The sequence below is a fragment of the Musa acuminata genome, chromosome BXJ1-7 (assembly GCF_036884655.1).
Source record: "Musa acuminata AAA Group cultivar baxijiao chromosome BXJ1-7, Cavendish_Baxijiao_AAA, whole genome shotgun sequence".
Taxonomy (NCBI): Eukaryota; Viridiplantae; Streptophyta; class Magnoliopsida; order Zingiberales; family Musaceae; genus Musa; species Musa acuminata.
The window spans coordinates 11,052,712-11,076,983 of record NC_088333.1 but is presented as its reverse complement, the minus strand read 5'-3'; the positions used below and the strand labels follow the sequence as shown (position 1 = coordinate 11,076,983).

General features: G+C 44.1%; 3 protein-coding genes and 1 long non-coding RNA gene across 5 annotated transcripts; 1 reads left to right on the top strand and 3 right to left on the bottom strand.

Annotated features, from left to right (window-relative positions):
* Positions 1–2,326: 2,326 nt before the first annotated feature.
* On the bottom strand, positions 2,327–11,222 carry LOC135678797 (plastid division protein PDV1-like). Its single transcript, XM_065191959.1, has 2 exons — positions 10,862–11,222; positions 2,327–3,014 (listed from the first exon to the last, which is right to left on the bottom strand). Exons 1-2 carry the CDS (start codon positions 11,081–11,083, stop codon positions 2,886–2,888), a joined length of 351 nt encoding a protein of 116 aa, XP_065048031.1. The 5' UTR covers positions 11,084–11,222; the 3' UTR covers positions 2,327–2,885.
* Positions 11,223–11,432: 210 nt separating this feature from the next.
* Positions 11,433–16,069, top strand: LOC135678798 (uncharacterized). Of its 2 annotated transcripts, XR_010515088.1 has the most exons (4): positions 11,433–11,571; positions 12,201–12,283; positions 14,351–15,630; positions 15,776–16,069. It is a non-coding gene; the product is annotated as an uncharacterized LOC135678798 (long non-coding RNA). The 2 variants fall into 2 exon arrangements; XR_010515089.1 differs by lacking the exon at positions 15,776–16,069 and having other exon boundaries at positions 12,201–12,268; positions 14,351–14,486.
* LOC103991644 (arabinogalactan protein 41-like) lies at positions 14,491–15,022 on the bottom strand. Its single transcript, XM_009411155.3, has 2 exons — positions 14,902–15,022; positions 14,491–14,796 (listed from the first exon to the last, which is right to left on the bottom strand). Exons 1-2 carry the CDS (start codon positions 15,020–15,022, stop codon positions 14,687–14,689), a joined length of 231 nt encoding a protein of 76 aa, XP_009409430.2. The 3' UTR covers positions 14,491–14,686.
* Positions 16,070–16,174: 105 nt separating the features above from the next.
* LOC103991887 (CMP-sialic acid transporter 1) lies at positions 16,175–24,224 on the bottom strand. The gene is made up of 6 exons (XM_018829272.2): positions 23,738–24,224; positions 20,041–20,124; positions 18,638–18,807; positions 18,299–18,485; positions 16,400–17,282; positions 16,175–16,310 (listed from the first exon to the last, which is right to left on the bottom strand). Exons 1-5 carry the CDS (start codon positions 23,786–23,788, stop codon positions 17,178–17,180), a joined length of 597 nt encoding a protein of 198 aa, XP_018684817.2. The 5' UTR covers positions 23,789–24,224; the 3' UTR covers positions 16,175–16,310; positions 16,400–17,177.
* Between the last annotated feature and the right edge of the window lie 48 nt (positions 24,225–24,272).

Sequence of the window (24,272 nt, the reverse complement as noted above, 5' to 3'; positions counted from 1 at the left end):
TAAAGAAAAGATGCTATTAGAGATTAAATGATTGAATGGATATAGCAATGAATTACTTGTCTCTCCTTCTTCTTCTTCTTCTGTGACAAAAGGGGGAAAAAGGAAGAGTGAGAGATAACATGATGGAGTTTTCATTCAAGCCATTGAATCAAGTTCTCTAATCTAAAATGTTGAAGGGGATAGTTGGCAGCTGACTGAGAGAGTCAAAGTTGATTGCTGTTATAGTAAACTACAGAAGCTCCATGTCTTCCTACATATCAAGGCAGTTTGATGCTACTTGAGAGTCAAACAGGCATGCAAGTGCAGATGCAAGCTTCTACTGATGTGAAGACAAACATGGATTAGATTTAAAGAAGAAAACAGGTAGCGACCGCATGGAAAAAGTTCATGTTGGTCCTGTATGCTATTTGGACTGTTCTTGGTCGTACACCACAAGGAATCTACATGGAACTAGTAATGTGGAGTTCGAGATCTCTTACTTTAAAGCTTAAGAGACTCTAAACATAGACTAAAAGGACAGGATAAAAAGAGCTGGCGCAGTAGTAATGCCATTTCAACTTTGACTCCTGTGGCTGACACTGCCACCCTACCATTGTAGGGCTGCCATGCTTGAATCCCTGATGGCTGAGCTAGCTGCCCCCCAAACCCTTTCTTTGGACAGAAGAACAAGCAGCAGAGTCCAAAGCCAAAGTGCCCTGATCTTTTCTTCGGTTTGTCGCCTTCCTCCCCACCATGCATCCCCATCTATTCACACTTCCGGATTCAAGATAGATTACTGGGTTCTTGCATGTCCTCCTACTATGTGCAGATTCAAGCAGCAGGTGTAAAGGGCGAACACCCAGACACCGCAGCCTTTCCTTTGTTGCTGATGGTGAGCTACTCTCTCTCTCTCTCTCTCTCTCTCTCTCTGATATACCCCTACGAGTATGTTTGGGGTAAGACAGGGATAAGATTGGCTCCACGGGAGGCTAATCTAAGGAGCTACTTGTGGAGGTCTGAGTCTTTTGAGATAGACTGTTAGGTGATAGGTTTAGCTTTGGGGTGCTCAACCTGCCATGCATCAAAGAACTCAAAAATGAGTCACAGCCTGATCCAGTGTGACAGTATCCATGTATTCTTCCACATCTTGAAGCTTGACATGGAGCCAATCATGGAAGCCTATCGGACTTGGATCCTAGATGGATCCGATCTGATAGCGACCTGACCTTCAGATCTATCTGTCTATCTATCACACCGTCGTTGTCTCAACCCACACGTGATCCATGCAGGAAGAACCAGTCTCCATCGAAGCCCTTCTTCCAAAACTCTCTCTCTCTCTCTCTTGAAGGTTTGGTAAGGAAGAAGATGGCGATATGAGCCGAAAGGGTTTCACCTACCCCTCGGTTTCAGGTGAAGAAGAGGAGCACAAGGCCCTCATCATCGTCATCATCATCATCAACTTAGGCCGAGTCTCTGGGCATGGTTGTATGTGCCGCCATATATCCCAAGCGCCGTTTCTTGTATGAATCAATAGATTCCTCCATCAACCTCGATTTACGTGCCACAACATGTCAGCTCGAAGGACCAGCAGATCAAACCACCGCAGTACCGATTTCATTTAAGCCGCTGCCATAGCACATAATTAGAGCCTTTGCTATAGAACCACACATTTAATCTGCATGTGTAACATATGCAGCGACACATCCTTCTTGCCATCTAAGTTTCTTGATATCTAACATTCAATCGGCAATTTGGATCTGGAAGTCCAAGCAAAGAGTAATTAATGTTCAGGACCAATGAGAACACTTAAAAATTCCCCGGAGTCAGGCTTTTACTGCACTGGTTAAAGGAGTTGCCAGGAACTGAGCTCCTCAGCGCATCATCACAGTGGAAGCCTTCTACGCTTCGTACCCATCGAGCCTCTCTCTCCCTCAGTATTCTTTATATCACAGAAGGGGAGTTGGTGCACAAGGCCAAGTGAGAGCATTCTAATCTGACAGTGGCTAGTTGTTGGATCTGACATTGGACCCGCTTAGATTCTGTCCGTGTAGCCATCAGACTTCCCACAAGTCAACATTAAGCAGATGTCCAACCTTGGATTGGGATTTTTCTTTTTGGCGATTTTGTGAGGCCCAACTGCCAGAACACCATTCGAGGTTCGTCGAGTCGATTCGAGTCGGTTTGGGCCTACTTAAACTTGGCCCACCAATAGCCTTACAACACTAGCATAGTCTCCACTGTAGAATACTGAAGAAAATGAACAAGGCTCCAAGAAGAACTTGAGAGAAATCCCATTAACTGGTAACTATTTTCTTGAGTCTAAGAAACACAAGGGATTACTGAACCCTGAAAAGGAAACTGACAAGCATACAGATCTATTTCAGGATTGTAATTTAACCTCATACATCCATAGTAATCCAAAGTAGCACAAACTACTTGTCGTAAGCAACCACTCAGACTGTATTTATGTACAGACAAACTAGTCATGACCACTTCAAAAGTACTTTTTGGGCAAAATTTCAACTTATGAAGGGGGATAAATATTTTTGGGAAATTTACTCAAAATTATTTGGTAAAACTATCTTCCTAACCATTTCAAACAAACTGTACAAGCATCAGTTAGAAAGAGCAGCCCCTCGCCGATAGAACATCGAGATGCTTCAACCGGCTGCTCCTAGAAGAATCGACACGACCAAGAAAAAGTTCTTTCATTTCTCTTCCTTAAACGTAAATGCATCTTGATCGAGCTGCAGAAGAGCAAGCACACTTACGGCAAATGCGGCAGCATTTTCTGAAACAGTGTATCCTCATCGACCTGAATGACCTTTTGGCTATAGTGAAGCTCGATACGAGCATCCGTATTTACATACTAGGCCTGTTGCCTTCATGATCTTCCAAATTCTTACCTATGCCATTTCAATGACTATGTACTTCTTTCCCTGGTGTTCAGCCAATCTCCTAGAAAGAATGTTGCGACTCTGTCCCAACCGCACCATAGCAGCATCTCGTTCAGCTCGCTGTTGTGATTTTATAGCCTGTAGAGTAAAATGTACATGTTGACTGGATCTTAGTATGTTCATATTATAGAAAAGCCAATCTGAAGATTCAATGTAGATCAAGTGAAAAAGATAGTGCGATAAGCAACCATAAACACTAGCAAATAGAAGATGTTTCTGTATAAAGGCCTAATCCTGCACTTCATTTAAGTGCTACCATTCTCTGCTCCTGCACTCATAACTAACTAGCATGGCAGTGATCTGAACTTTTGCTCTCAATCTGACAGTATTTCCCAACTATTTGGGGTGTAATCACATAATAACTATGCAGATGCCGCTGAAAGGTAGCTATGATTGATTACCTATATAGTTGATTCACGAGTAAACGAACCAAATAGGATCTAGCAAAGGAAAAATAAGTATCTTATCGTTAATGTTATTCTACCTTACAAATATACAAACATAAATAGATAATAGCACCATCTTCTTCGAGCTTTTCATTTGTGCGTGCTGCAAAACATGCCAAGAGGCTTCATGAATGGCCAGTAGAATCTTGAAATCCACCACTTGCCTAGACCTGATCACCAAACCCCACATTGAACCAATATTGCCTTGACAGTCTACAAGACAATTTCAGAAGTAAAGATCTCTTATTTTGTTGCTGTTTAAGCTCATACGAGCTAGCAGCGACACCAGAACTTTTCGAAAACAGGTAAGAAAGTCTCCGGCAAGGGGCAATTCAAAAGGGTTACTGTTGCTCAAGATACAGGAAGCTGGGGAATCAACCAAAACCTGAAACATGGTGTATATCCATTACTAGTGATAAGGTATATTTTGGGTTCAAGACACGTCACAATCGATGCCACACCGCGCACAGCCGAGTTAGCAATAGGAGCACCCCCACGCGCTAAGTCAGAAAACGTACCAAGGCGTTGTTTGGTATGTCCCGTCCCGGAAGCTCGGGACGGTGTCGTATGGCGCCGTTCCACACGTCCCGGGACGATGGCCACACAAAGGTACCGTCTCATCCCTCGAGGATCGGCCATCACACCAAATCCGCGTATGACTGACCCTCGTACAGTAGTATAAAAGCCCTTGGTCGGCATCCGACCAGCAGAGAGGACAAAAAAAGAGAAAAACAACTACTGACTTGCTCGTCGAAGGGGCTAAAGTCGGAAATCACCCGACGAAAGTCATTCTTGCATGAAAGCGACCACCCTCGAGCCACGAGCGTTCCGACCTGGGAGTTGCCATCCAGTGTACGAAGGCGAGCCGCCAACCAGCTTGGAGACAGAGAGACGCTGCTCGACATCAAGGCGTCGACACTCGTCGCACGGGCCCGACCGACCTCGCCAACTAGATCAGTCGACCTGAGACTCCCGACATCGACCCGTGAACCAAACCATGCTGACTCATCTCCCCGAAGGAGAACCATCGACCGGTCACCCCTCTGTTGGGCCCGAAGATCAGTCCCTCCCCGTCCTCAGAGATAGGGGGATCCCGGCCTCGACGCCAGATCGCTACTGGAGCCTGTTCAACGACCTAGGGTTGTCGCCCCCCGGACTTACCACAGGACCCTCGGCCGTGTCGCCCGAGGCGTTCCTCAACCTGACCAAGCAAGTACAAGCAATGGCGGGGATGATGCAGACGCTCGTCCCACTCATTCCCTAGATTGTGCGACTAGCAGCTCCCCCGACCGACCCGACCCGGCAAAGGTCGAGCAGGGAGCAGGTCGGGATGGGAGAAGCCCGAGAGCAAACGACGGACCTGAGAGGTCTGCTCGAGCAGAGCATACCCGCACCCTGCCGAATCACATTGCCTCGCTCCGAGCCTGACACCATATCGTCCGACTCGACGGATGACTCGTTTAGGATCCAGCTGTCCCAAGTCAACCAACGCCTGGATGAGTTCCAACGCGAGTTCCAGAAGTCGCGGAGCGAGTCGAACAAAGGCAGCTCGAGCGGATCCCCCTTTGCTTAGGAAGTACAGGACAAGCCGGTACCACTCAACTTTAGACTGCCGGCATTGGAGACGTACAATAACGGCTCTGATCCCACAGAGCACGTCACCGCGTTTCGGGCGCAGATGGCCCTCTATGGCACCTCTAATACGCTGATGTGTCGGGCATTCCCGACCACCTTCAGGGGACCGGCACGAGCGTGGTTCAGTCGGCTACGCTGGTCCTCGGTCTCGTCTTTCGATCAACTCGCTAGGGAGTTCGAGCAGAATTTCCTTGCTAGCGTGCGACCCCGGCCTTCCATGGCCACCTTGCTCGCGTTATCCCAGAGCGAAGACGAGCCGCTCTCTCAATTTGTGGCACGTTTCACCTCTGAAATCTGGGGATTTCCGAACGCTCATCCTTCTTTAATCATGCAGGCGTTTCTGATGGGCTTGAAGCCTTCAAGGTTCTTCTGGTCGCTGATCGAGAAGCCGTCAGTAACCATCCCCGAGATGCTCCAGCGCGCCAACCAGTACATAGCCACCGAAGCTATAGTGGCAGGAAAGCGCATGGATGGGAAGAGGCCAAGGGCGGAACAATCCCGGGGAACGACCTCAGCAGCCCCGGTGCAACCCCGCCGGAGGCCCGACCGACAAGAGCTACTGCTCCCGAGGTCCCTGCCTCTCCCTCTGAACACATCTCGTACCGAGATCTTCCTCCAAATCAGGGAGAAGGGTCTCTTGCGAGACTTGACCGGTGAGGCAAAGACCAAAGAAGTTTGCTCCCGCCAACAAAAGGCGATCAGCGACGAGGTTGACCGCCTTAAAGAAGCGGGATTCATTACTGAGGTGAAATACCCTTGGTGGCTGTCGAATGTAGTTCCCGCCGACAATGTAGTTCTCGTTATGCCCCAGTAGGCCACCATATTGCGCCAAGAGTTTGGCGCCATCTGGGACGGCGATATGCCCCAGTTATGGAGGCACTCCCCGATGACCGGGTGCGGCGGGAACCGCAGCCCCACCTCAAAGGTGTTGAATCTCGGATTTTGATGATGAAACCAATTGATAGTGTTTATGATTTAATCTGCGTTTTAAGTGACGCAGGATGCTTCAATCAGGATGAGATAATTAAAGCAGGAAGAATCATGTTGTGCTGGGGGAAAACATGTCAAAAGATTGGACGTCGGGCCGGAGGATCGATCGACGTACCAACAGAATGCTTCAGGCCTTGGATTCGAGCATCGGGCCAAGAAGAGCGGATATTGTGCCAAGGGTATCGGAGTTACGGAGTCAATTGGCCGATTGGGCAATAGGCCGCAAGAGAGGACGATGCGCCGAAGAATCGGACAAAGCATCGAGGGACCAATAACATGCCGGACAACATGATTAATGCTTAGTATTAATTATCTAGATCGAAGTGTGTTTTACATGTGCAGGATTAACTACGATAGCAAGGCATGAAGCAAAATAAAGTCCCGGAGTCAAGGACACGATTTCGTTGGGAGTTCGAGAGTTCGTCGGAAGTCCAGACGTTCGTCGGAAGTTCTATCGGAACCAGCCGAGAAGTCTCAGAGCTTACCAAAGAAGCTCATCGGAACTCGCCAAGAAGATCGTCGTGAAGTCTAGGAGCTTGCCAGGAGTCCGCCAGAACATTGTCGAGAGATCGTTGGAAGTTCGCCGGAAGCTTGCCAGAAGAAACCAAGATATAGGGACTTGTTTAGGTTAGCAAATGTCTTAGGAATCGTAGTTAGCATGTAATTGGGTTTGGATTTGGGCCAACCCAATTAGGGGCAAGCTAGGCCCATATAAAGACTGTGTTGGGTCCAATGAAAAGGCTCAAACAGTGCCCCAAGAGGTGACATCGTCGTGGCACAGTCTCTGAGATTGTGTCAGGTAGTGGTACCGCCCAGCACAGCCTCCCAGGCGGTGGTACTGCCTTGAGTAAGACTGACACTGGTGGTGGTACCGCCCGTGCCCGAGAAACCCGGGATGAGATGTTTTTAGGTTCCAAGTTTGAATCAACTTGAAGCCTATAAATACCCCTCTCATCCCTGGTTAATATACACAAGCACAAAGAGTTTAAAAGTAGAAAAAAGCTGTAGGAATCTCTTTAGAAATTCTCTCCTCCACTCTAAGTTTAGAATTCTGTAAGAGAGGAGTGAGTGCTCGTAAGGGTTATCTCCTAAACCTGTGAAAAGGAGAAGAGGGGTGTAAGAAGAAGGTTGATCTTCGCCTATTAAAGGAAGATCGATAGTGGATGCCGGTGGCCTCGATGGAAGAGGAATCGGCGAAGTCGATGTAGGTCACGATGACCAAACCACTCTAAAATCTGGTTTGCATTTTACTTTGAACAATTTATCTTTACTGCAAACCTCTTTAATAGCTTATTGCCTTCAATACATTTACGAACACGTGTTTCAAGTTAAGCATTTCCGAGTTCGGATTTTATCGTACGAAAGATTTTTTAAAACCGATGTTTTTATCCGCTGCACTAATTCATCCCCCCTCTTAGTGCCAACCCCGTTCCTAACAAAAGGCCCCTACGGTCAGCCCAAACCCATTGGGAAACTGATCGTATGGCTATTGTCCAGGCCGAGGGGCGTGAACGCCATAGCACTCCGGGATGCGATAATGATCCTGGAGTACCCTCAAAAGGTCCTCGGTCACCACCGAGTCCACATCGTGCCACGACTTAAGAGTTTCAAGCGCGGCAGAGCTCCCTATGGCCTCTGAGGGAGCACTACCGGAGGACACACTGACGACTTCAGCTCGCGGGCCCCCAGAGGAAGAAGATGAAGAGGAGGAAGACGAAGATGAAGACAGAGACATCCCAACCTCAAGGTTGGAAGAAAGAAGCTGGGGCGCGGGATGAAGGACGGAAGCAAAAGTGATGGCAACTGCTTTGGAAGGGGCTTATAAAGGGTAGGCTACTCCACTGCGAGACGATGATTGGGCTTCCCGAGGAAAAAGATGGTCGCAACATTTAAAACCCATCATAACCCCTCGGATTCGCCAAATTCGCCGGCCTCGGAGCTCCCGCCAGAGGCGCCTCATCACCCGAAATCTCCCGCCGGAGGCCATTTGAAACAAAAATTTTTCCGCCAAGTCCCGTGCCACTCCACTTGGCTCGCCACATGGCACGATGGCGTCCGGGCAAAATTCGGCGCGTCACCTAACGACGCCACCCAACCTTCACTTGACCCACACGTCCAAACCTCGCCCGGGTCGCTCCAGATCGGTTCCCGACTTGTGACTCGTCGACACCAAACCTGAGCTCAAGATTAGTCACTCGGCCCACAAGTCCAAACCTCGCCCAGGTCGCTCCAGATCGGTTCCCGACTTACGACTCACCGGCACCAAACCTGAGCCCGAGTTCAGTCGCTCAGCCCACAGGTCCAGCCCCTAACCGGGTCGCTCTAGATTGATTCCCGACTTGCGACCCGCCGGCACCAAAACCTAAGCCCGAGTTCAGTCACTCGGCCCATAGGTCCAAACTTCGCCCGGGTCACTCCAAATCGGTTCCCGACTTACGACTCGCTAGCACTAAACCTGAGCTCGAGTTCAATCACTCGGCCCACAGGTCCAGCCCCTGCCCATGGTCGCTCCAGATCGATTCCCGACTTGCAACCCGCCGGCACCAAAACTTGAGTCCGAGATCAGTCACTCGGCCCACAGGCCCAGTCTTTAACCGAGTCACTCTAGCTCGATCCTCGACTTTTGACTCGCCAAATCTCAAACTGGGTCGCTCCAGATCGGTTCCTGACTTGCGACTCGCCAGCACCAAACCTAAGCCCGAGTCCAATCACTCGGCCTACAAGTCCAGTCGCTGCCCGAGTCACTCCAGATCGGTTCCCGACTTGCGACCCGTCGGCACCAAAACCTGAGTCCGAGATCAATCACTCGGCCCACAGGCCCAGTCTTTAACTGAGCCGCTCCAGCTCAATCCTTGACTTGTGACTTGCCAACCTCCTACCGAGTCGCTCCAACTCGATCCTTGACTTGTGACTCGCCAAATCTCTAATCGGGTCGCTCCAGATCGATTCCCGACTTACGACTCGCCGGCACCAAACCTGAGCCCGAGTCCAGTCACTCGGCCCACAGGTCCAGCCCCTGCCCCAGGTCGCTCCAGATCGGTTCCCGACTTGCGACCCGCTGGCACCAAAACCTGAGTCCTAGATCAGTCACTTGGCCCACAGGCCCAGTCTTTAACCGAGTCGCTCCAGCTTGATCCTCGACTTGCGACTCGCCAATCTCCTACCGAGTCGCTCCAGCTCGATCTCAGACTTGTGACTCGTTAAATCTCTAACCGAGACGCTCCAGCTCGATCTCTGACTTGCAACTCGTCAAATCTCTTACCGAGTCGCTCCAATTCGATCTCCAACTTGCAACTCACCGGCCCTAACTCCAAGCCATGCCAAACCAATTATCCGACTTATGACATGTTGGTCTCATCTCACCTGGTCCCAGCCGCCAGACCAACGGAGCCAACCTTTCCCGAGGCACGGGACACTGCCTCTCCAAACTACCTCGCGACGAGCTAATCCAATTTTCCCTCATAAGCAACCAATACCTCCACAGCACTCCGACCCTGGCATGCCTCTCGCCCCCTCGCAGGGAACCCACGACACTCCTTGACTGGGGGGGGGGGGGAGTGATAAGGTATATTTTAGGTCCAAGACACGTCACAATCAATGCCACGCCGCACTACAACCGAGTCAGCAAGGGGAGCACCCCCACGCGCTAAGTTAGAATCCGTACCAAGGCGTTGTTTAGTATGTCCTGTCCCGGAAGCTCGGGACGGCGCCGTCTGGCACTGTTCCGCGCATCCTGGGACGAGCAGCCGCACAAAGGTACCGTCTCATCCCTCGAGGATCGGCCACCACACCAAACCCACGTACTACCGACCCTCGTACAGTAGTATAAAAGCCCCTGGCCGGCATTCGACCAGGAGAGAGGACCAAAAAAGAGAAAAAAAACTACTGACTTGCTCGTCGGAGGGGCCAAAGTCGGGAATCACCCGACGAAGGTCATTCTTGCAGGAAAACGGCCACCCTTGAGCCACAAGCGTTCCGACCTGGGAGTTGTCATCCAGTGTACGAAAGTGAGCCGCCAACCAACTTGGAGACAGAGAGATGCTGCTCAACATCACGACGCTGACACTCGTCGCACAGGCCCGACCGACCTCAGCAACCAGCTCAGCCAACCCGAGACTCCCGACATCGACCCGTGAACCAAACCGTGCCAACTAGTACTAAAATAATCAGAGTCTGTACAACTGGGAAAAAAGAAAGCAAGTTATAAGCTTCAGAAAATTTCTGTATGATCCAGATATGACAGCTTCCACCAAAATTAACATGAGGAACCCACAAGAGAAGCACCATAGAATATGTTTATGGCATCTTTTGCCAAAATGCAATACCTCTTTACAGCTAGCCTTAGCCTACTCCAATAGAATTGTGGAATCCATAATCCATATCACAAAATCACGCTGCAATTGCTCAATTTAAGTCCTTTAAACAATTTCTTCCGACCTTTATCTTTTACTTTACCTACAATCAAGATTTTCTCCAAGTTTAAACGGCATCCCTAGATTGCACACAGACATGCAAATGGAGTATTTTAAGCAAAGGTCAGAATAAATATGTGATATGAATCAAAGGTTACATTCTATAATCCAACATTATAAACAAAAAAAAATCAATTTTATGATTAATCTTCATGCCAAAGTCTCATCAATGTACAAATCCAAAAACCTAATTCTGTGAATGAGAAAGGAATGGAAATGTATAGAGTTCAGGCACAAATTAATCGTTGGCAACCATAACATGATACCAATCATATTATCAAAGAAATCTTACTGTTTTGGTTACATCGGCAGTACGAATTAATTCGACAAAGAAGAAAGGGGAAAAGAAGGGATGATTCAACAGCAACGCGGTGAAACTCACATGGAAGAACTCGAGCTGGTCCTCGAGGTTCTCCAGCGCAGATCGGATGGCGTCGAGACACCTGGCCTCCGCTATCGCGATGCCGTCCTCCTCCGCCTGGAAATCCTTGACGAAGACGAACCCTCGCTTCCCGTCACTACCGTCCCCTCCGCCCATCGCTGGAGCCTCTGGTGATGAGGAGCTGGCCGCGGTCGGTGAGCAAGAGGGTGCAGTTGACGCCATGGCCGCGTGTGTGAAACTGCCAATATATATATATATATATATATATATATATATATATATATATGAGGAATAAAACCTATATAAAAAAAACCTATATATTTGAGCAATAAATAATCCAACTAATCTTCTCCATCATCATCTTCCTCTCCTCCTCCTATGACGCCACTGTCGCTGCTCCCTCCTCTCTTCGTCCTCATCGCCTCCCTTCCTCTGATTCTGGGGTCGGCTTCGCCGACGGAGCCATCTCCTTGACCAAGATTCAAGAAGAGGTTTGGTTCATCTATTTCGTCCAAGAAGTTAAGGGGGGTTTTTCTTGCCTCCGCAATTGATTGTTTTGATTCGTCTGGGTGCCCTACGTTGAGTCGGTTGTGCAAACTAAGCATCTTTCTCTGCTTTCCAAAGCGACGTTCATTGGTGTAATCCTTTGTGATGCAATCTTGGGGTTCCCAAATGATACAGGACAACAAAGAAAGGGTTCTTTGCTTCTGGTACGCAAGTTTTGTTAAGCACATGAGTCAAATGCCTATTATCTTGTAAATATTTGTGTAGGACGATGAAAAGCCTGCCTAGAATTAATTATTATGATTCTGCTTCATCTACAGGACATGTTCTTGAACCAAAACTATTTAGGTACATGTTCTTGAACCAAAACTATTTAGGTACCAATTTGTGCTTTTAGATTTAGCTGTTAGGTTATTTGTCTTTCTTAGGAGAACAAGTTTGTGAAGAACCGCTTCGCCTCTGTGTTCTTGAATAATTTTGTGCTATTTTGATCACCTTATATTTCTTCTGGTTGGTGGGAGTTGAAATTCTAGTTTTCTTTAAGAGATTGCCATTATTTCAAGGCATATTTTGAGAATTTGGTTCTTGTTCTATTGAGACGTCCAGGTTGATTAGTACATTATTAACACAAGGTTGATTAGTGCATTATTGCATAAGTGATAGTTCTCATGTTCGAATTTACGTGTGAGCGTATGCCTTTTGATGTAATGAATTTTTTTTTTTTTTAAGAACTAGGTTCTTCAACTCTTCAAAGATTTGGTTTCTTTAAAGTTTATGATTGCATATTTATTTTGTGGGCTTAATGGATCTCTTTGCTCTCTTCTTTACGGACAAGGTTGCACACACACAAGGAGCTGGAGAATCAAACACTTGCAACATCTGGGTGACAGGCATATATGGCAGGTATTCTTTTATGAGGTAATGTGCTTGCATTGTCTTCTTTTTTTCTGATGGTATCTGTTGGACAAACATATCTGAAACTCTGTTCCGACTGAATACCTTTAAAGAAAAGTATAGCACTGTTAAAATAATAGAAACAAACTAAATATTGTTGACTGAAAATTGGTATCAGAAGAATTTAAATTCATCTTTTGATGCAAAAGTTTTTGCAGCTCTGATATCTACCAAGCTGTACAACAGTAGAAGAACCATTTGTCTTGAAAGAAAATAAGGTTCAAGTAGTTGAAATTTTTATGAAAGCATCAATTTAGTGGCTGAACTTAACAAAGGTAAAAACAAATCTGAATGGACAAATGGAAACAATTGGCCCATATGATAACAAATTATCAGAGAATGGCATTGCAAAGTATTAATTCTAGGTGTAAAAGTAGTTTACTCTTCTCATTGTTCTATAGGTTAATATTGGATGGTGCTCTATATAGCACATGATCCCTACCGAAGGTAGGTTTCTTATCAACTAATGAGTCTTCTATGCTACTACAGCAGACTGCCTTTCTTAGTTTAAGGTTTTTCTTTGAGGATCTTATTGAGGGTTGATCAGAAAACATCTGATCACTGTGTATCAGATAACATAGTGTATCTGATAACTGTGTATCAGATAGTGTATCAGAAAACATGTGTTGCAGTGGATGGCCCTCAGGAAAACTATATTATGCATGTTAGCAGTGTTGTTTGAATTTGTTAATACATAATAGGGATACAGCTGATCTTTCTGCAAGAATAAGTTTCTGGAACTATGATTTTTTTTTCTTTTTCTCTTGTTATAATTGTTTCTTATTCTGTATGATTATATATTGCTATTTGGAATCTTACAATTAGCCAATCATATAGTGAAGATTTAAAAGTTAAACCAATCAAGTTGATTCCTGCTTTTTTTCCTTTAATACTGAAAGTGTCCTTTCTTTATCCTGCTTTTATTTTGGTTTGTTGAATTTCATATACTTGTTTGTTTTTTCCCATCTATGGTCTAATTTAGGTTAATGTTGAATCGATCTAAATCGGTTCGGAATCACCTGAATCAGCTAAAATTGGTCGACCCAATTCGATTCAGGTTCAACTTAGGGGTTAATTGGGCTCAAAATCTTTAAAAAGCCAAAACAGGGCTACTGGGCCAACCCTAGCCCGAATCCAACCCATAGAGTGTACACGCAGGGCACGTGCAATGGACAAGGGGCGGTCTGCAGCCTGGGCTGAACGAAGTGGCCGCGCCTGGGCCGCGCCGTTTCGGCTGTAGCCTGTAGGCCACACGGAGTTGGGCCACGTGCAGCGGGCTGCTTAGCCCATAACTGCGCCGAGCCGATCAGGCTGTACCGGCCTGGTCCAGTCGAGCCACTAGACTCGAGTCGAACCCGAACCCAGGCTCAAGGTCGCGCCGGACCGAGCCGTTGGTCAGGTCGGGTCTGCACCTCACCTGGGTTATACCAGGCTTCTGGCTGTGTTGGTTGGGCCTGATCGAGCCCGACCGCCTGGTCTGACTCGGATCCGATCTGAGTCAGATCAATTTTAATTCTGATTTTCTATTTAATTCCTTTTTCACAGATTTCTAAAATTCTACAGTAATTCAAATAATTGATAAAATTTTCAAAAAAAATGAATTTTTATATGCATAATCATTTAAATAAAATAACAGCATGATTTACAAAATCTCAACACTACTTTTCATGAATTAAAATATAAACAACCAAAAAAATTGAATTAAAAATTCTGTAAATCATAAAAAATCAGATAAACAGTATGATCAGATTGTACAATCTATAATTTGGGTTTTGAACAATTTCTAATGTTAAATATCATGTTCTGCATTCTAAAAATTTGCCACAATCGATAGAAAATTATATAAAATAATCATTGATCTCAAAAATATTATCAGCTGATAGAAAATTCTAATCAGCTGTCAAAGGATCAGGGGGCTTTTTTTTTTCTTTCTTATAAGGTTATTTTCTTTCGAAAGTGTCGTACTCAGTCGTATCGAAGACTTTCTCACACAGCCCGGTCTTTTTTTTTTTTTTTTTTGACTGCGTGCAGGGCCTTCCGGTGGAGGTGGAGTTGGTGTTTCCTTGGCCAAGTATTTATTTTCTACGTGGAAGTCCCAGGTATGCCCGACTGCTTCCAGCTTCCACGGCAAACAAAGCATTGCGTAGCCGTCAAGCTCCCAGTAAAAGGAATAAAATAAAATAAAAAGAATAGATCATATAATGAATAGATCATATTCGTCCACACAGCCCAAACAGAATGGGGGGCCCAAATGAAATCACACCCCATCATCTCGACTCAAAACGGAAAAGAAAAGGCACGCCCATTTCAGACTTTTCAGAGGAAGGATGGATGGATGGATGGATGGATGGATGGATGGATGTCGACTCAGAAGAGCTTGTCGGAGGCGGAGGATGCATCCAGAGGATGGATGAGATAGGTGAGGAGTAAGGCAGCCAGCATCAGCACATAAGCAATCCCTTGGTCGATCGCCACCCCTGCACCATCACAGTATTAAGGTTCTTTCGCATCGAAGAGTCGGACATAGATAGATTACACCTACATTTAGAGGGACAAGAGAAGAGAAAGGAAGCGTGACTCACCGTCGCTGGTGGGAGCAGGCGCCGGCGCCGGCGCCGGAGACTGTGCCCGGACGGCGGGAACCAGCACGATAGCGGACATGAGGGCCACGACGACCATCAGGAACGAAGGAACCCGAGCCATCTCCCTCCGCCTTCAGAACACCGGAAAACCCAAAGTGCGCAAGGATATCCCCCCCCGCCCCCGAACACAAACGGAGGAGAGCAGCACGCGCAGAGCCTCACAGAATGTGCTTCTCTTCTCCTATGCGCTCCTCGCTTCTTTCGAATGCCAAGGGGTGGGAAGAAGAGAGGGCTTTATAGAGAGACCAGAGGGAGACGGAGGGGCGGCCCGCGGACGCGTAACGCGACCGCTCCGGGGCCCACCCACATGCAACGGCCGGCTGGCTGGGGCCCGCCCGCCAGCCTGGATTCGGGTCCCTTGCCTGATTCTCATAGTTCTACTTACGCTGGCGAAGTCGCTACCCGCTCCGGTACCAGGTGGGACGGACGCGGATCAGCTTTGCATGTGGTCGAGTGCCGACCACTCGATATCTTTATTTAGAGCTTGCACCGAGGATGAACAAAAATAATGGGTTTAGCTGATTGAGAGTCATGCTGGAATTGGGTGAACAAGATCATGGGGATCCAGCGAGGCGTTGTTCCTTTGTTGTGCAAAGAATCGGATAGTTGGATTAGGTCTCTGGGACCAGAGAGACATGCTGAATCAGGACAGGAAGAAAGAGAAGCTGGGTAATCAAAATGCTCAAATCATCCACAATCGATAAAGAATATATATATTTTTTCGGTTCCTTGTAATGTTCTGTATCAGAACTTAAAATCACATTAGATTCTTATTCTTCTGACCTGATAAGCTTATTTATTTTCTTTTTAATAGAGGATCTCCATAATTCAAATTGCTTGTGGTCACATCGTTGCTCCTGACGTTACTCGTCGAGTGCAGCATCCTGCCAAAAACAACGAGTGTGAAGAATCCTCCAGCTGCGATTCGAGTGAAAGGGTCTCTGGGTCTCTGGTGGTCCGGCGCCTTCTCAACTTGGATCCAAGATCGAGAAGAATCATAGATTCATTCCTAAGCTTCAAAGAAAGGCTCTGATAAAGTGGTGTCAGATTTATTGTTGTGATGCATCGACCATTTCAATCTGACAAATGCTTCAGTTACATCACCCCCTGGCCATGGTATATCCAGAGTCTCTCACCTGTCACACCGAGGCTAACAATTTCCAGTTCATTATTCCAATGTAATTTCTATCATCCAATGCTCACCAAACTTCAGTTAGCGTTGGTCGATACATTTCCTCCGATGAATCCAGGTAAGCATCAGCTGTGGAGATAACATGAATTTGTACAGCAGAATCGTCTTCTTCCGAGCAGTGTGGATTAACATCACATTAAGTTCATGCACTTCTTTCCTGTCAAGCAAGTAAAATTGATGTATACTCTTTAAGTCAACCAGGGGTGGTTACTCAAGCTTTGTTATACTAAGAAATAGCAAGAATACCTGAAGAGTTCCAAGGTGATCGGTTACACGAAGCTGAGGCATTGGTCTCCCCCTGTCGTTAGATGGCATTTCCTCGAAGAACTGCAACACCCTAGGACACTATCATAGATGCAAACTACTAGGATCAATCACCCAAGCACTTCAAGTCGCAGGATTATTATGTTGCCCATCGGCACAAGTGAACATATCTACTGTTATCAAGAAACTGAAAAAAGGCATTCTCGATGAACATTATGAATCTGGCTTTTAATGCATCAATTAATAGAAAACTCAAACCTGATATGTTTCTGTGTTGATTGCTGATCCAGGATATTGCAAGCTGGTAGAATGTGAAGGCAAATCAGGTGCTAATTCAGTCGTGTGAACCTACCCTTCGGAACCTCAGAGCAAGTAAGAATGAATTTAACATCTACCAAGAAATACATTTGGACGGTAATAAAACCAATTTGGAACAAAACCTCTAAACACGTTGATTTATGATTCCGAAACAACTGCTTGACAAATAGACCCTTTATCCCAGCTGTGTGCTTGCTACACCAGACGCTATATGGCTCGAATCATTGGTTATGCAGCATGGTTCTGGATATGTAAGCGCTTCGCGCTGCGGAACTGGAGTTTCCTGTCCAATGATTTGCTCTACTCATCTTCAAGCAATCTCGTTCTCCAAACCAAAAGATTTTACAGTTTTTCTCTTTTTCACCTTTGAAATAATTTATCTGAGATACGCATCACACTTGACCAACAGATTCCAGTTATTTGAGCTTATCTATCAACAGAATCATGATTCCCCTCTTCGCTCAGCAGCAATTTCCTTTAGGGTGTCCAAGGCCAAATTTGTTGTTGCTGGCAAGTCTACAAGCGTTTGAGCAAGAGCAAAGTACATCTGCAAAGAAATCATGCAAATTATGATGCCCAAGAAAAGCTGCAAAAAAGATGAACTTATTAAACCAGTGGAAACTAATATTTTTATATTTTACAGTCATGGCTTTGCGGTGAATGGATCAGACAATATAAGCCATTAGATTAATTAATACTTTCCAACATGTCAATTTCATCTTGTAGACACAAGATTAACTGAAAAAGAATATAGACAAGACCATCGTGAGCAACATTGCCATGGAAGTTGAATATACCTGGAAAATAATAAGAACCAAGATATTGAGCTGAAACTAAAATGTGTACAAAAGCATTATATCTATTTAGATTTATCAGATTCCTTGAAAGGGACCAAATTTGTAAAGATGGAAATAGGTAACAATACGGTTCAAAGGAATCCAACACCCTAAATTTGACACAATCACATAAATTCGAATTTTGGTTCAATCAGCGTGAGAAAGGCAGTAGTCAAACTGTAGAGTATAGTTACGATCACCATGTTAGCATGTAGATGATGTTCCTATTTGGACCTGTTATGGCACCTTAATACCATCTGAAGATCGGGCTTTAGCATCACCCACTGGTGTAAATACTTCCTAAATATGAGGTCTAGGGCTTGAGTCACGGAAACTTCTCTGCTTGCAGGGGGAAAAGCTGGGGCAAAGGCTGCAGAAATTGATCCTCCCAAAACCCCACATTAGTGTTCTTTGTCTAATTATGAAGTATGCATCTTATAATGCTAAAGTTGATGTTACACACAAAACCAGAAAAGCAAACAATTTCGAGAACCTATATCAACAAGTTCAATATAACAACAAAAATAAAACAAGACAGTCGTGTTAGATGTTATAAACGAAAAAATGATGTCATGCCCTGGTGAAAATATTGTGAAACCCATCATTCCTCGAATCTCAAAGATGATAACATTATATGGCTGTTATTTGTAAGTGATTGGGTTTGACCATACTAGCAACTTAAAATAGCATATTACAGCATAGCCTAGCAGTAGGTTGCAGGATCTACCTTCACAATATTATCTGCATATTTCATCAACCACGAAACTAGTAAGCCCGAAGAACCAAGATTTAACACAACCAGCCATGTTGTAACAGTGTATCCATCAAGGAGACGTTGCCACCAGGGTCCATATTCAAATCCAGCTCTAAAATCATCCAGCTTAAGCCATGCCATGTTAAAAATTGTGCCAAACCTGACAGTAAAAGGTACCACGAGTAACTGTTAATGTATTAACAACTATCTAATCCATGATTCTGTAGCTTCTAGTTCCAGAGAAAGATGTTAGCGAATGCCAACACAAGTGTAACAGCAGTAAGTTACACATAGGTAAGTATAGACACCTACATATATAACTGCACATTCTGCCAGTATAGGCTGTCATTGTTCTTCTTCATCAGGTATTCTGTATAAACACCAGCTAAAGCGGAAAGACAAGCAGACAGGAGCCCGAGCAAGTAACCCTGTATAGGTGCTGAGAAAAGGGAATCACAAGATGCCTCTCCACAACCTTTCGCCTGCAACATATTCCCAAGAAAAGAATAAGAAAAACATGCAGTGATTAAGTAGTTAATTTACTTCAAATTTAACAAACAAATTGGCAAAATAGGAATTGTTATCATTTGTCAAATTTTGAAATAAAATATTAAAAAAAATCCTTTCCCAGAACTTCAAATGACTGTAGAAAAAAATTCAAAAACAACATTTTTCCTGGCAAGTAAAGCCATAATTGTGTCAACTGTGAAAGAAAAGTATTGATTGCAGTCAACGATCATTAGCACATAAAAGAAATAGATTAAGCAGACTACTTCAGGAACAGAATAACTTAACACTTGAAACATTGATGGTTGCCCCCTAAGGATATAGCATGATTTAATTACAGTTCCAACTAATGTCAGAACTGGAATTCCTGATTTCAAGTGTTATGTTATTATATGTTCACCTTGTCATAAATCAAAGAAGACCACTATAATCAACCCTCATTCATGTTAAGAAACTAGCTTGATTTGCTTTCCAATTTGAGACATATGGAGTGGTTTCTCAATTTAAATGTTACACTAAAATCAGGACACTCATTCTTGTCATGCTTCAACAAGATATTGTCTGTCAATTCATAAAGAATCCACCCTCTCAAAGAAAGACCAACTAGCAAGAAAGGCTTCCAACATGGCAGTGACTGTGTCACTGTTATCGTATCTCCATCACTATATATAAATATATTTTTTGTTAAAAGTTGATATTAAGTTCAAATATAAGGTTTGATAAAACAAAATCAAACATGTAAGATAAGTTGCCTGATTTATTACAAGAAAACATAATGCTTCATGTAAAAACTAGATGTTGTGCATGATGGCTTCAACGAGAACAGTACCTGAATAAAATACCAGTGGTAACAATTTTCAGATTACCCAATTATCTGATATGTTGATGGGTCCACATAAGTCAAGGTAGCGAACTGAACATTGTTGTGAACAAGATATAAGATAGAAGGAATGGGGAATAAACGGACAGTCTTCCATTCTCTAGTCATCCGTGGAGGGGAAGATGATTGGCACTCTTTCCCAAGGAAAAAACTAGATACCAGAAGCCGAAATATAAAAGGGCACATAGATAGTATAAGGATGGAAACAACTTATTAACAAAAAAAATCCAAGATAAGAAATTATATTATCTAAGTACAAGATCTGAAATTGTCTCATAATATGTTGCAACAGAAACATCAGGCGGCTTTAGAAATAGCCCAATGGTACCTTAAATACTTCTGCAAGAAATGGAACAGTAGCATAATCATATCTGTATTTTCCATGACTTTGTGACAGCGTTGTCAAAATTCCCTGGGATACATACAAAGGCACAAAAGTTATTTGTCAGTTACTTCTCCAGCTATTCAGCATATATTTGTAACTTTTTTTTTCCCTCTAAAATTCCTTACCACTAACATAATCTTGGGGAAATAAAGTATAAATTTCTTTTAAGCATGACAAGTTAGATTCATGAATGATTCTTGCAAGTTTCAACACCTATAAACTTTTAGTGAATCCAAGATCCTAGTAATGTGATCAGACTAAATGTTGCCTTCATAATACTAAGTGATAACCAAGAATCCAAATTGAAGAGAAGATTTACAAGGACAGAACAGTAGAACAATTCATCATGCAAGGATTCCCATAGCAACCAACAAGGTAGACCTAATAAGATTTTAAAATTTAAAGTTAAACTATTATAGAAAAGTAAATGGGTTTGACATAGAAATCAATCTTTCCAACCCATCAACATCCAAACCATCAAGATTCACCCCAAGAAGAAACAAAAATATTTCTCATCTTCACTCAAAGAGGCTACAGGTTCAACAGATCTCTTCAAAACTATGAACCAAGGGAACTGTACCAGCAATGTGGTTCATTATAGTGTATCACAAGAAACTTTGACCCACCAGACTATTTGTCATCTTAATGCCATTTCAGATACCCATATAGCCCACCAGCTCACCAACCGAAGCTGATTCTTCCAAGTGTCATTCTGTAATTTATTTGGTTATCTCAATCAGCTTCGTTAACCAACTCAACCCGTGGTACCAAGTATCTCACAGCAACTTTGTCACGCTTACTATACAACAAAGTCAGATAATGTTCTCAACCTACATATACAGACAAACAGGTTAACACCACACAACAAACCAAGTCACCACATATCAACATAACATGTCTTTGTATTTCCTATCACGTGGGACAAGGACACCATTCATATGACAAAAACGCTGTTGAAAAAGTTTTGCTGAAAAAATATTTCTATAGCTATAAAGAAAAATGGCACCAAATTATGTAACAATTGAAACATGCAATTTTTTTATTCCACTAAACATAACAACATTTTCTAAAAAGGTAAAAAGATATTAGCCAGCAAGAATTATTCAAATAAAACAAAATATGTGAACAGCATGATATTGATCAGTCTCTGCTGATACTTAAAATTACATTTCAGAACTTCAAGAAGTTCACAATTCCTTTTGCTGTCCATGCAGCACTCCAAAAGTACATTTCACAACTTACAGTTTGACTAGATGCAGCAAAACTCTTGGTCAAGTCAACTGTACCATGTGATGGTTAGAAACTTCTCAAGGTTTTTATAGGTTATAGAAGTTTTTCAAATATCTAGTCTTGCACAGTTTGGAAAAATGTCTTTGCCCTAACAAACTTCAGCATAGCATAGAAGTCCTTTCAACTTTTAGACTCCACATATAGCCTCCAGTTAGCATCCAGCTAAAAAACTCAGGCAAGCCACTTGTAACCATGATTGATGTTAGCTGGTTTGACATAAGCATAAAATAACTATAGTACCCTTTATATTCTTGCCATCATAACAATTAAGAAACATAGGTTTTAAAGGGTACTGATATCAACCTAAACATTTAACTGACCAGTTAGATGAATGTCTTATATGCAGGTTTTTGGGTTTTATAGTGGCATGCATATACTAAAATTAAATTTAGAGAGAGAAAGATGAAGTTCATTGATTTTGGAGGAATTGCCTGAAATTTTGCCTTCTTTATTAATTTTTTTATTTTATCTTAGGAAGGTCTCAATTTCTGAAGAAAAAAAAACCAACCACCATGGCTTTCAAAATGGAAAGATTTTTCACTCTCACTTTCATGTTGGCATTATCACCAATGTGGGATATCATGAACTACGAACAGATTTGATCCACTAGGCACCCAGGTACCTTCCAATAGCTGACATCTGTTCCAAATTCCTCAAGACAGACTAACTTACAAAGAGATTTAGAATTTACAATATTTGAGACAAATTACAACCTCAAACTGTACAAACGGCTCTTACCCAAGAAACGCGCGCGAGAGGGAGAGAGAGAGATCCATCAGGCATTTTTCAATCTTGATGATGCTGCAAGGACTCGAAAAGACTAAAGGAAAACCTGAGAGTATCTTCCTACGAGTCATAGCCGCCAAGAACAGGTAAAGTTCTTGAACCTTTCATTGATGGTTTGGTGAAGGGACCAAATTTATCGAATGAGCAAGCAAATTTAAAGCAAACCAAGAACCGGATAAAGATGAGGAGACAATGGCGGGGATTAGAGACGGTTGGTGAGGAGAGTGTGAGAAGAGTCGCAACCAAGTACCAACAAGGGAGAGAGAGAGAGAGAGATCTTGATGATGTTGCAAGAACTCGAATGTGATAACAGATAAGATTTCCCCAACTATATGAGGAAAGCTTCTTCAATAAAACTTCTTCAATAAAGTTTCTTCAATAATTCTTCTTATCTTCTATTCTTTCCAACATGGTATCAGAGCCGGTGAGACAAGCGAGGCTCCACGGCCATCGAAGCTTGCCATTCACCATATCCCTTGCCTCTGCAGAGCAGAGAAGGGGGGAACTCTTTCCCGCCGGACTCACTTCCCCATCGGACTCCCCTCTCCGTCCACTGTACGATCGTCCGCTATACGACGCGTGATGCCTTTGCTGCTACCCTAGTCGCTGCCGTGACCACACTCGGCGTCACCATCAGGTGCGACCACAATAATGAGGGCCTGTTTTGGTGCAACCGGCTACTTGCCCTCGGTAGTGGATCCCTCTCTAACCCCTGCTCGCTCCTTCCCTCTTCTCCTCCATGCAGCCTTCTTCACTTTCGTCGCCTGCACCAACCCCAGGCTCGAGTTGTCCGTCGCCGTAGCATCGTCTTTATCAGATTGTGATCTGCATCAATCGTAGCCTGCTGCCTCACTGTCAAGTATCGATTTTCAGCTCCTGCTAAGAGCAAATTGCTGCAGCTTTCTCCTCTGCTGCACCTCTATTGCAGCTTCCTCCTCTGTTGTAGCTACCTTCTCTGCTGCACCTCTATTGTAGCTTCTCCTTTACTGTAGCATCGCTGCAGCTTCCTCCTCTGTTGCAGCCGTCGCCGTCGTCGTCGCAGCAACAGCACCGATATGCTCTTGCCCTACTCACGAAGCCTCTCGCTCGTAAACTGCTTTGCATCGATCCAAAATTGGTATCCTTGACAGGAGCACCATCTTGCGAGGGCATGATAGCAGATAAGATTTTCCCAACTATATAAGGAAATCTCTCTACTCTGTTGGGAGAAATCCTCTATTCCGTTGAGGGAAATCCTCCATCCTAATCTGTGGAAATAGGAGAGGGACATGTTAATGCATTCAAGCTTCTTCAATAAAATTTCTTCAATAAAGCTTCTTCAATAAAGTTTTTGAATCTTTCACCGGTGATTTTTTCAATAAAGCATCCTCTCGCAAGTCATAGCCGGCAAGAACAGGTTAAAGTTCTTGAATCTTTCACTGGTGATTTGGTTAAAGGGCCAAATCTATCGAATGAGCGAGCAAATCTAAAGCGATCGATCAAAAGAATACCACAAAATGGGAAAAAGATGTGTAGGAAAATGGCAAACATCGGAGAAGTGGGGGGGCTATCTTCGAGATCAAACCTGGTAACTAGCGAGGAGAGTGAGCAAAGTCGCAACCAAATACCAAGGCATCCTCTACCGTTCTTGTTCTTCCGATCCAGAGATGGCTATTATAACAATGATATATGCGAATACCGTGTTCAATAAGCCACCGATCGCGGGTGTTTTAATCGATGGATCGCCCGATTCAATTAAAGCCGAATCAGCACTGAACCCGGTTCGGTTTGGTCCAATCCTTTGATTTCCTGTGGAAATTAAGATTAAGACGGAAGAAAATTGTGATCCTATCGAACAAACAAAAGAATGTTATTCCCAATCATAATCCTTGTTCTCTAGTGGCAATTATGTTAACTTGACAGCGAAATCTGATGTGTTGGTATGTATTTGGCTCAAAGACTAATAAGCTACATCAGCCACAGCCACACTGCATGATCAACCATGTCAAATTGAAAGAAATACAACCCATCCAATTATAAGGATCAAGATGTCACCAGTAGAGAAATGTAGGTATTTAAGTTGCAGAAGACATGGCTAACTCAGCTTGGAGCATGCCAAC

Coding starts and splice junctions, on each gene's coding strand:
- LOC135678797 (XM_065191959.1), bottom strand. CDS start 11,083: ATGGCGTCAACTGCACCCTCTTGCTCACCGACCGCGGCCAGCTCCTCA. Junction 3,015..10,861: donor ACCAGCTCGAGTTCTTCCAT/GTGAGTTTCACC, acceptor TTTACTCTACAG/GCTATAAAATCACAACAGCG.
- LOC103991644 (XM_009411155.3), bottom strand. CDS start 15,022: ATGGCTCGGGTTCCTTCGTTCCTGATGGTCGTCGTGGCCCTCATGTCC. Junction 14,797..14,901: donor GCCTGCTCCCACCAGCGACG/GTGAGTCACGCT, acceptor GTGATGGTGCAG/GGGTGGCGATCGACCAAGGG.
- LOC103991887 (XM_018829272.2), bottom strand. CDS start 23,788: ATGCCTTGGTATTTGGTTGCGACTTTGCTCACTCTCCTCGCTAGTTAC. Junction 18,486..18,637: donor CAGAATGTGCAGTTATATAT/GTAGGTGTCTAT, acceptor TTTTACTGTCAG/GTTTGGCACAATTTTTAACA. Junction 17,283..18,298: donor ATGCAGATAATATTGTGAAG/GTAGATCCTGCA, acceptor ATTTCTTTGCAG/ATGTACTTTGCTCTTGCTCA.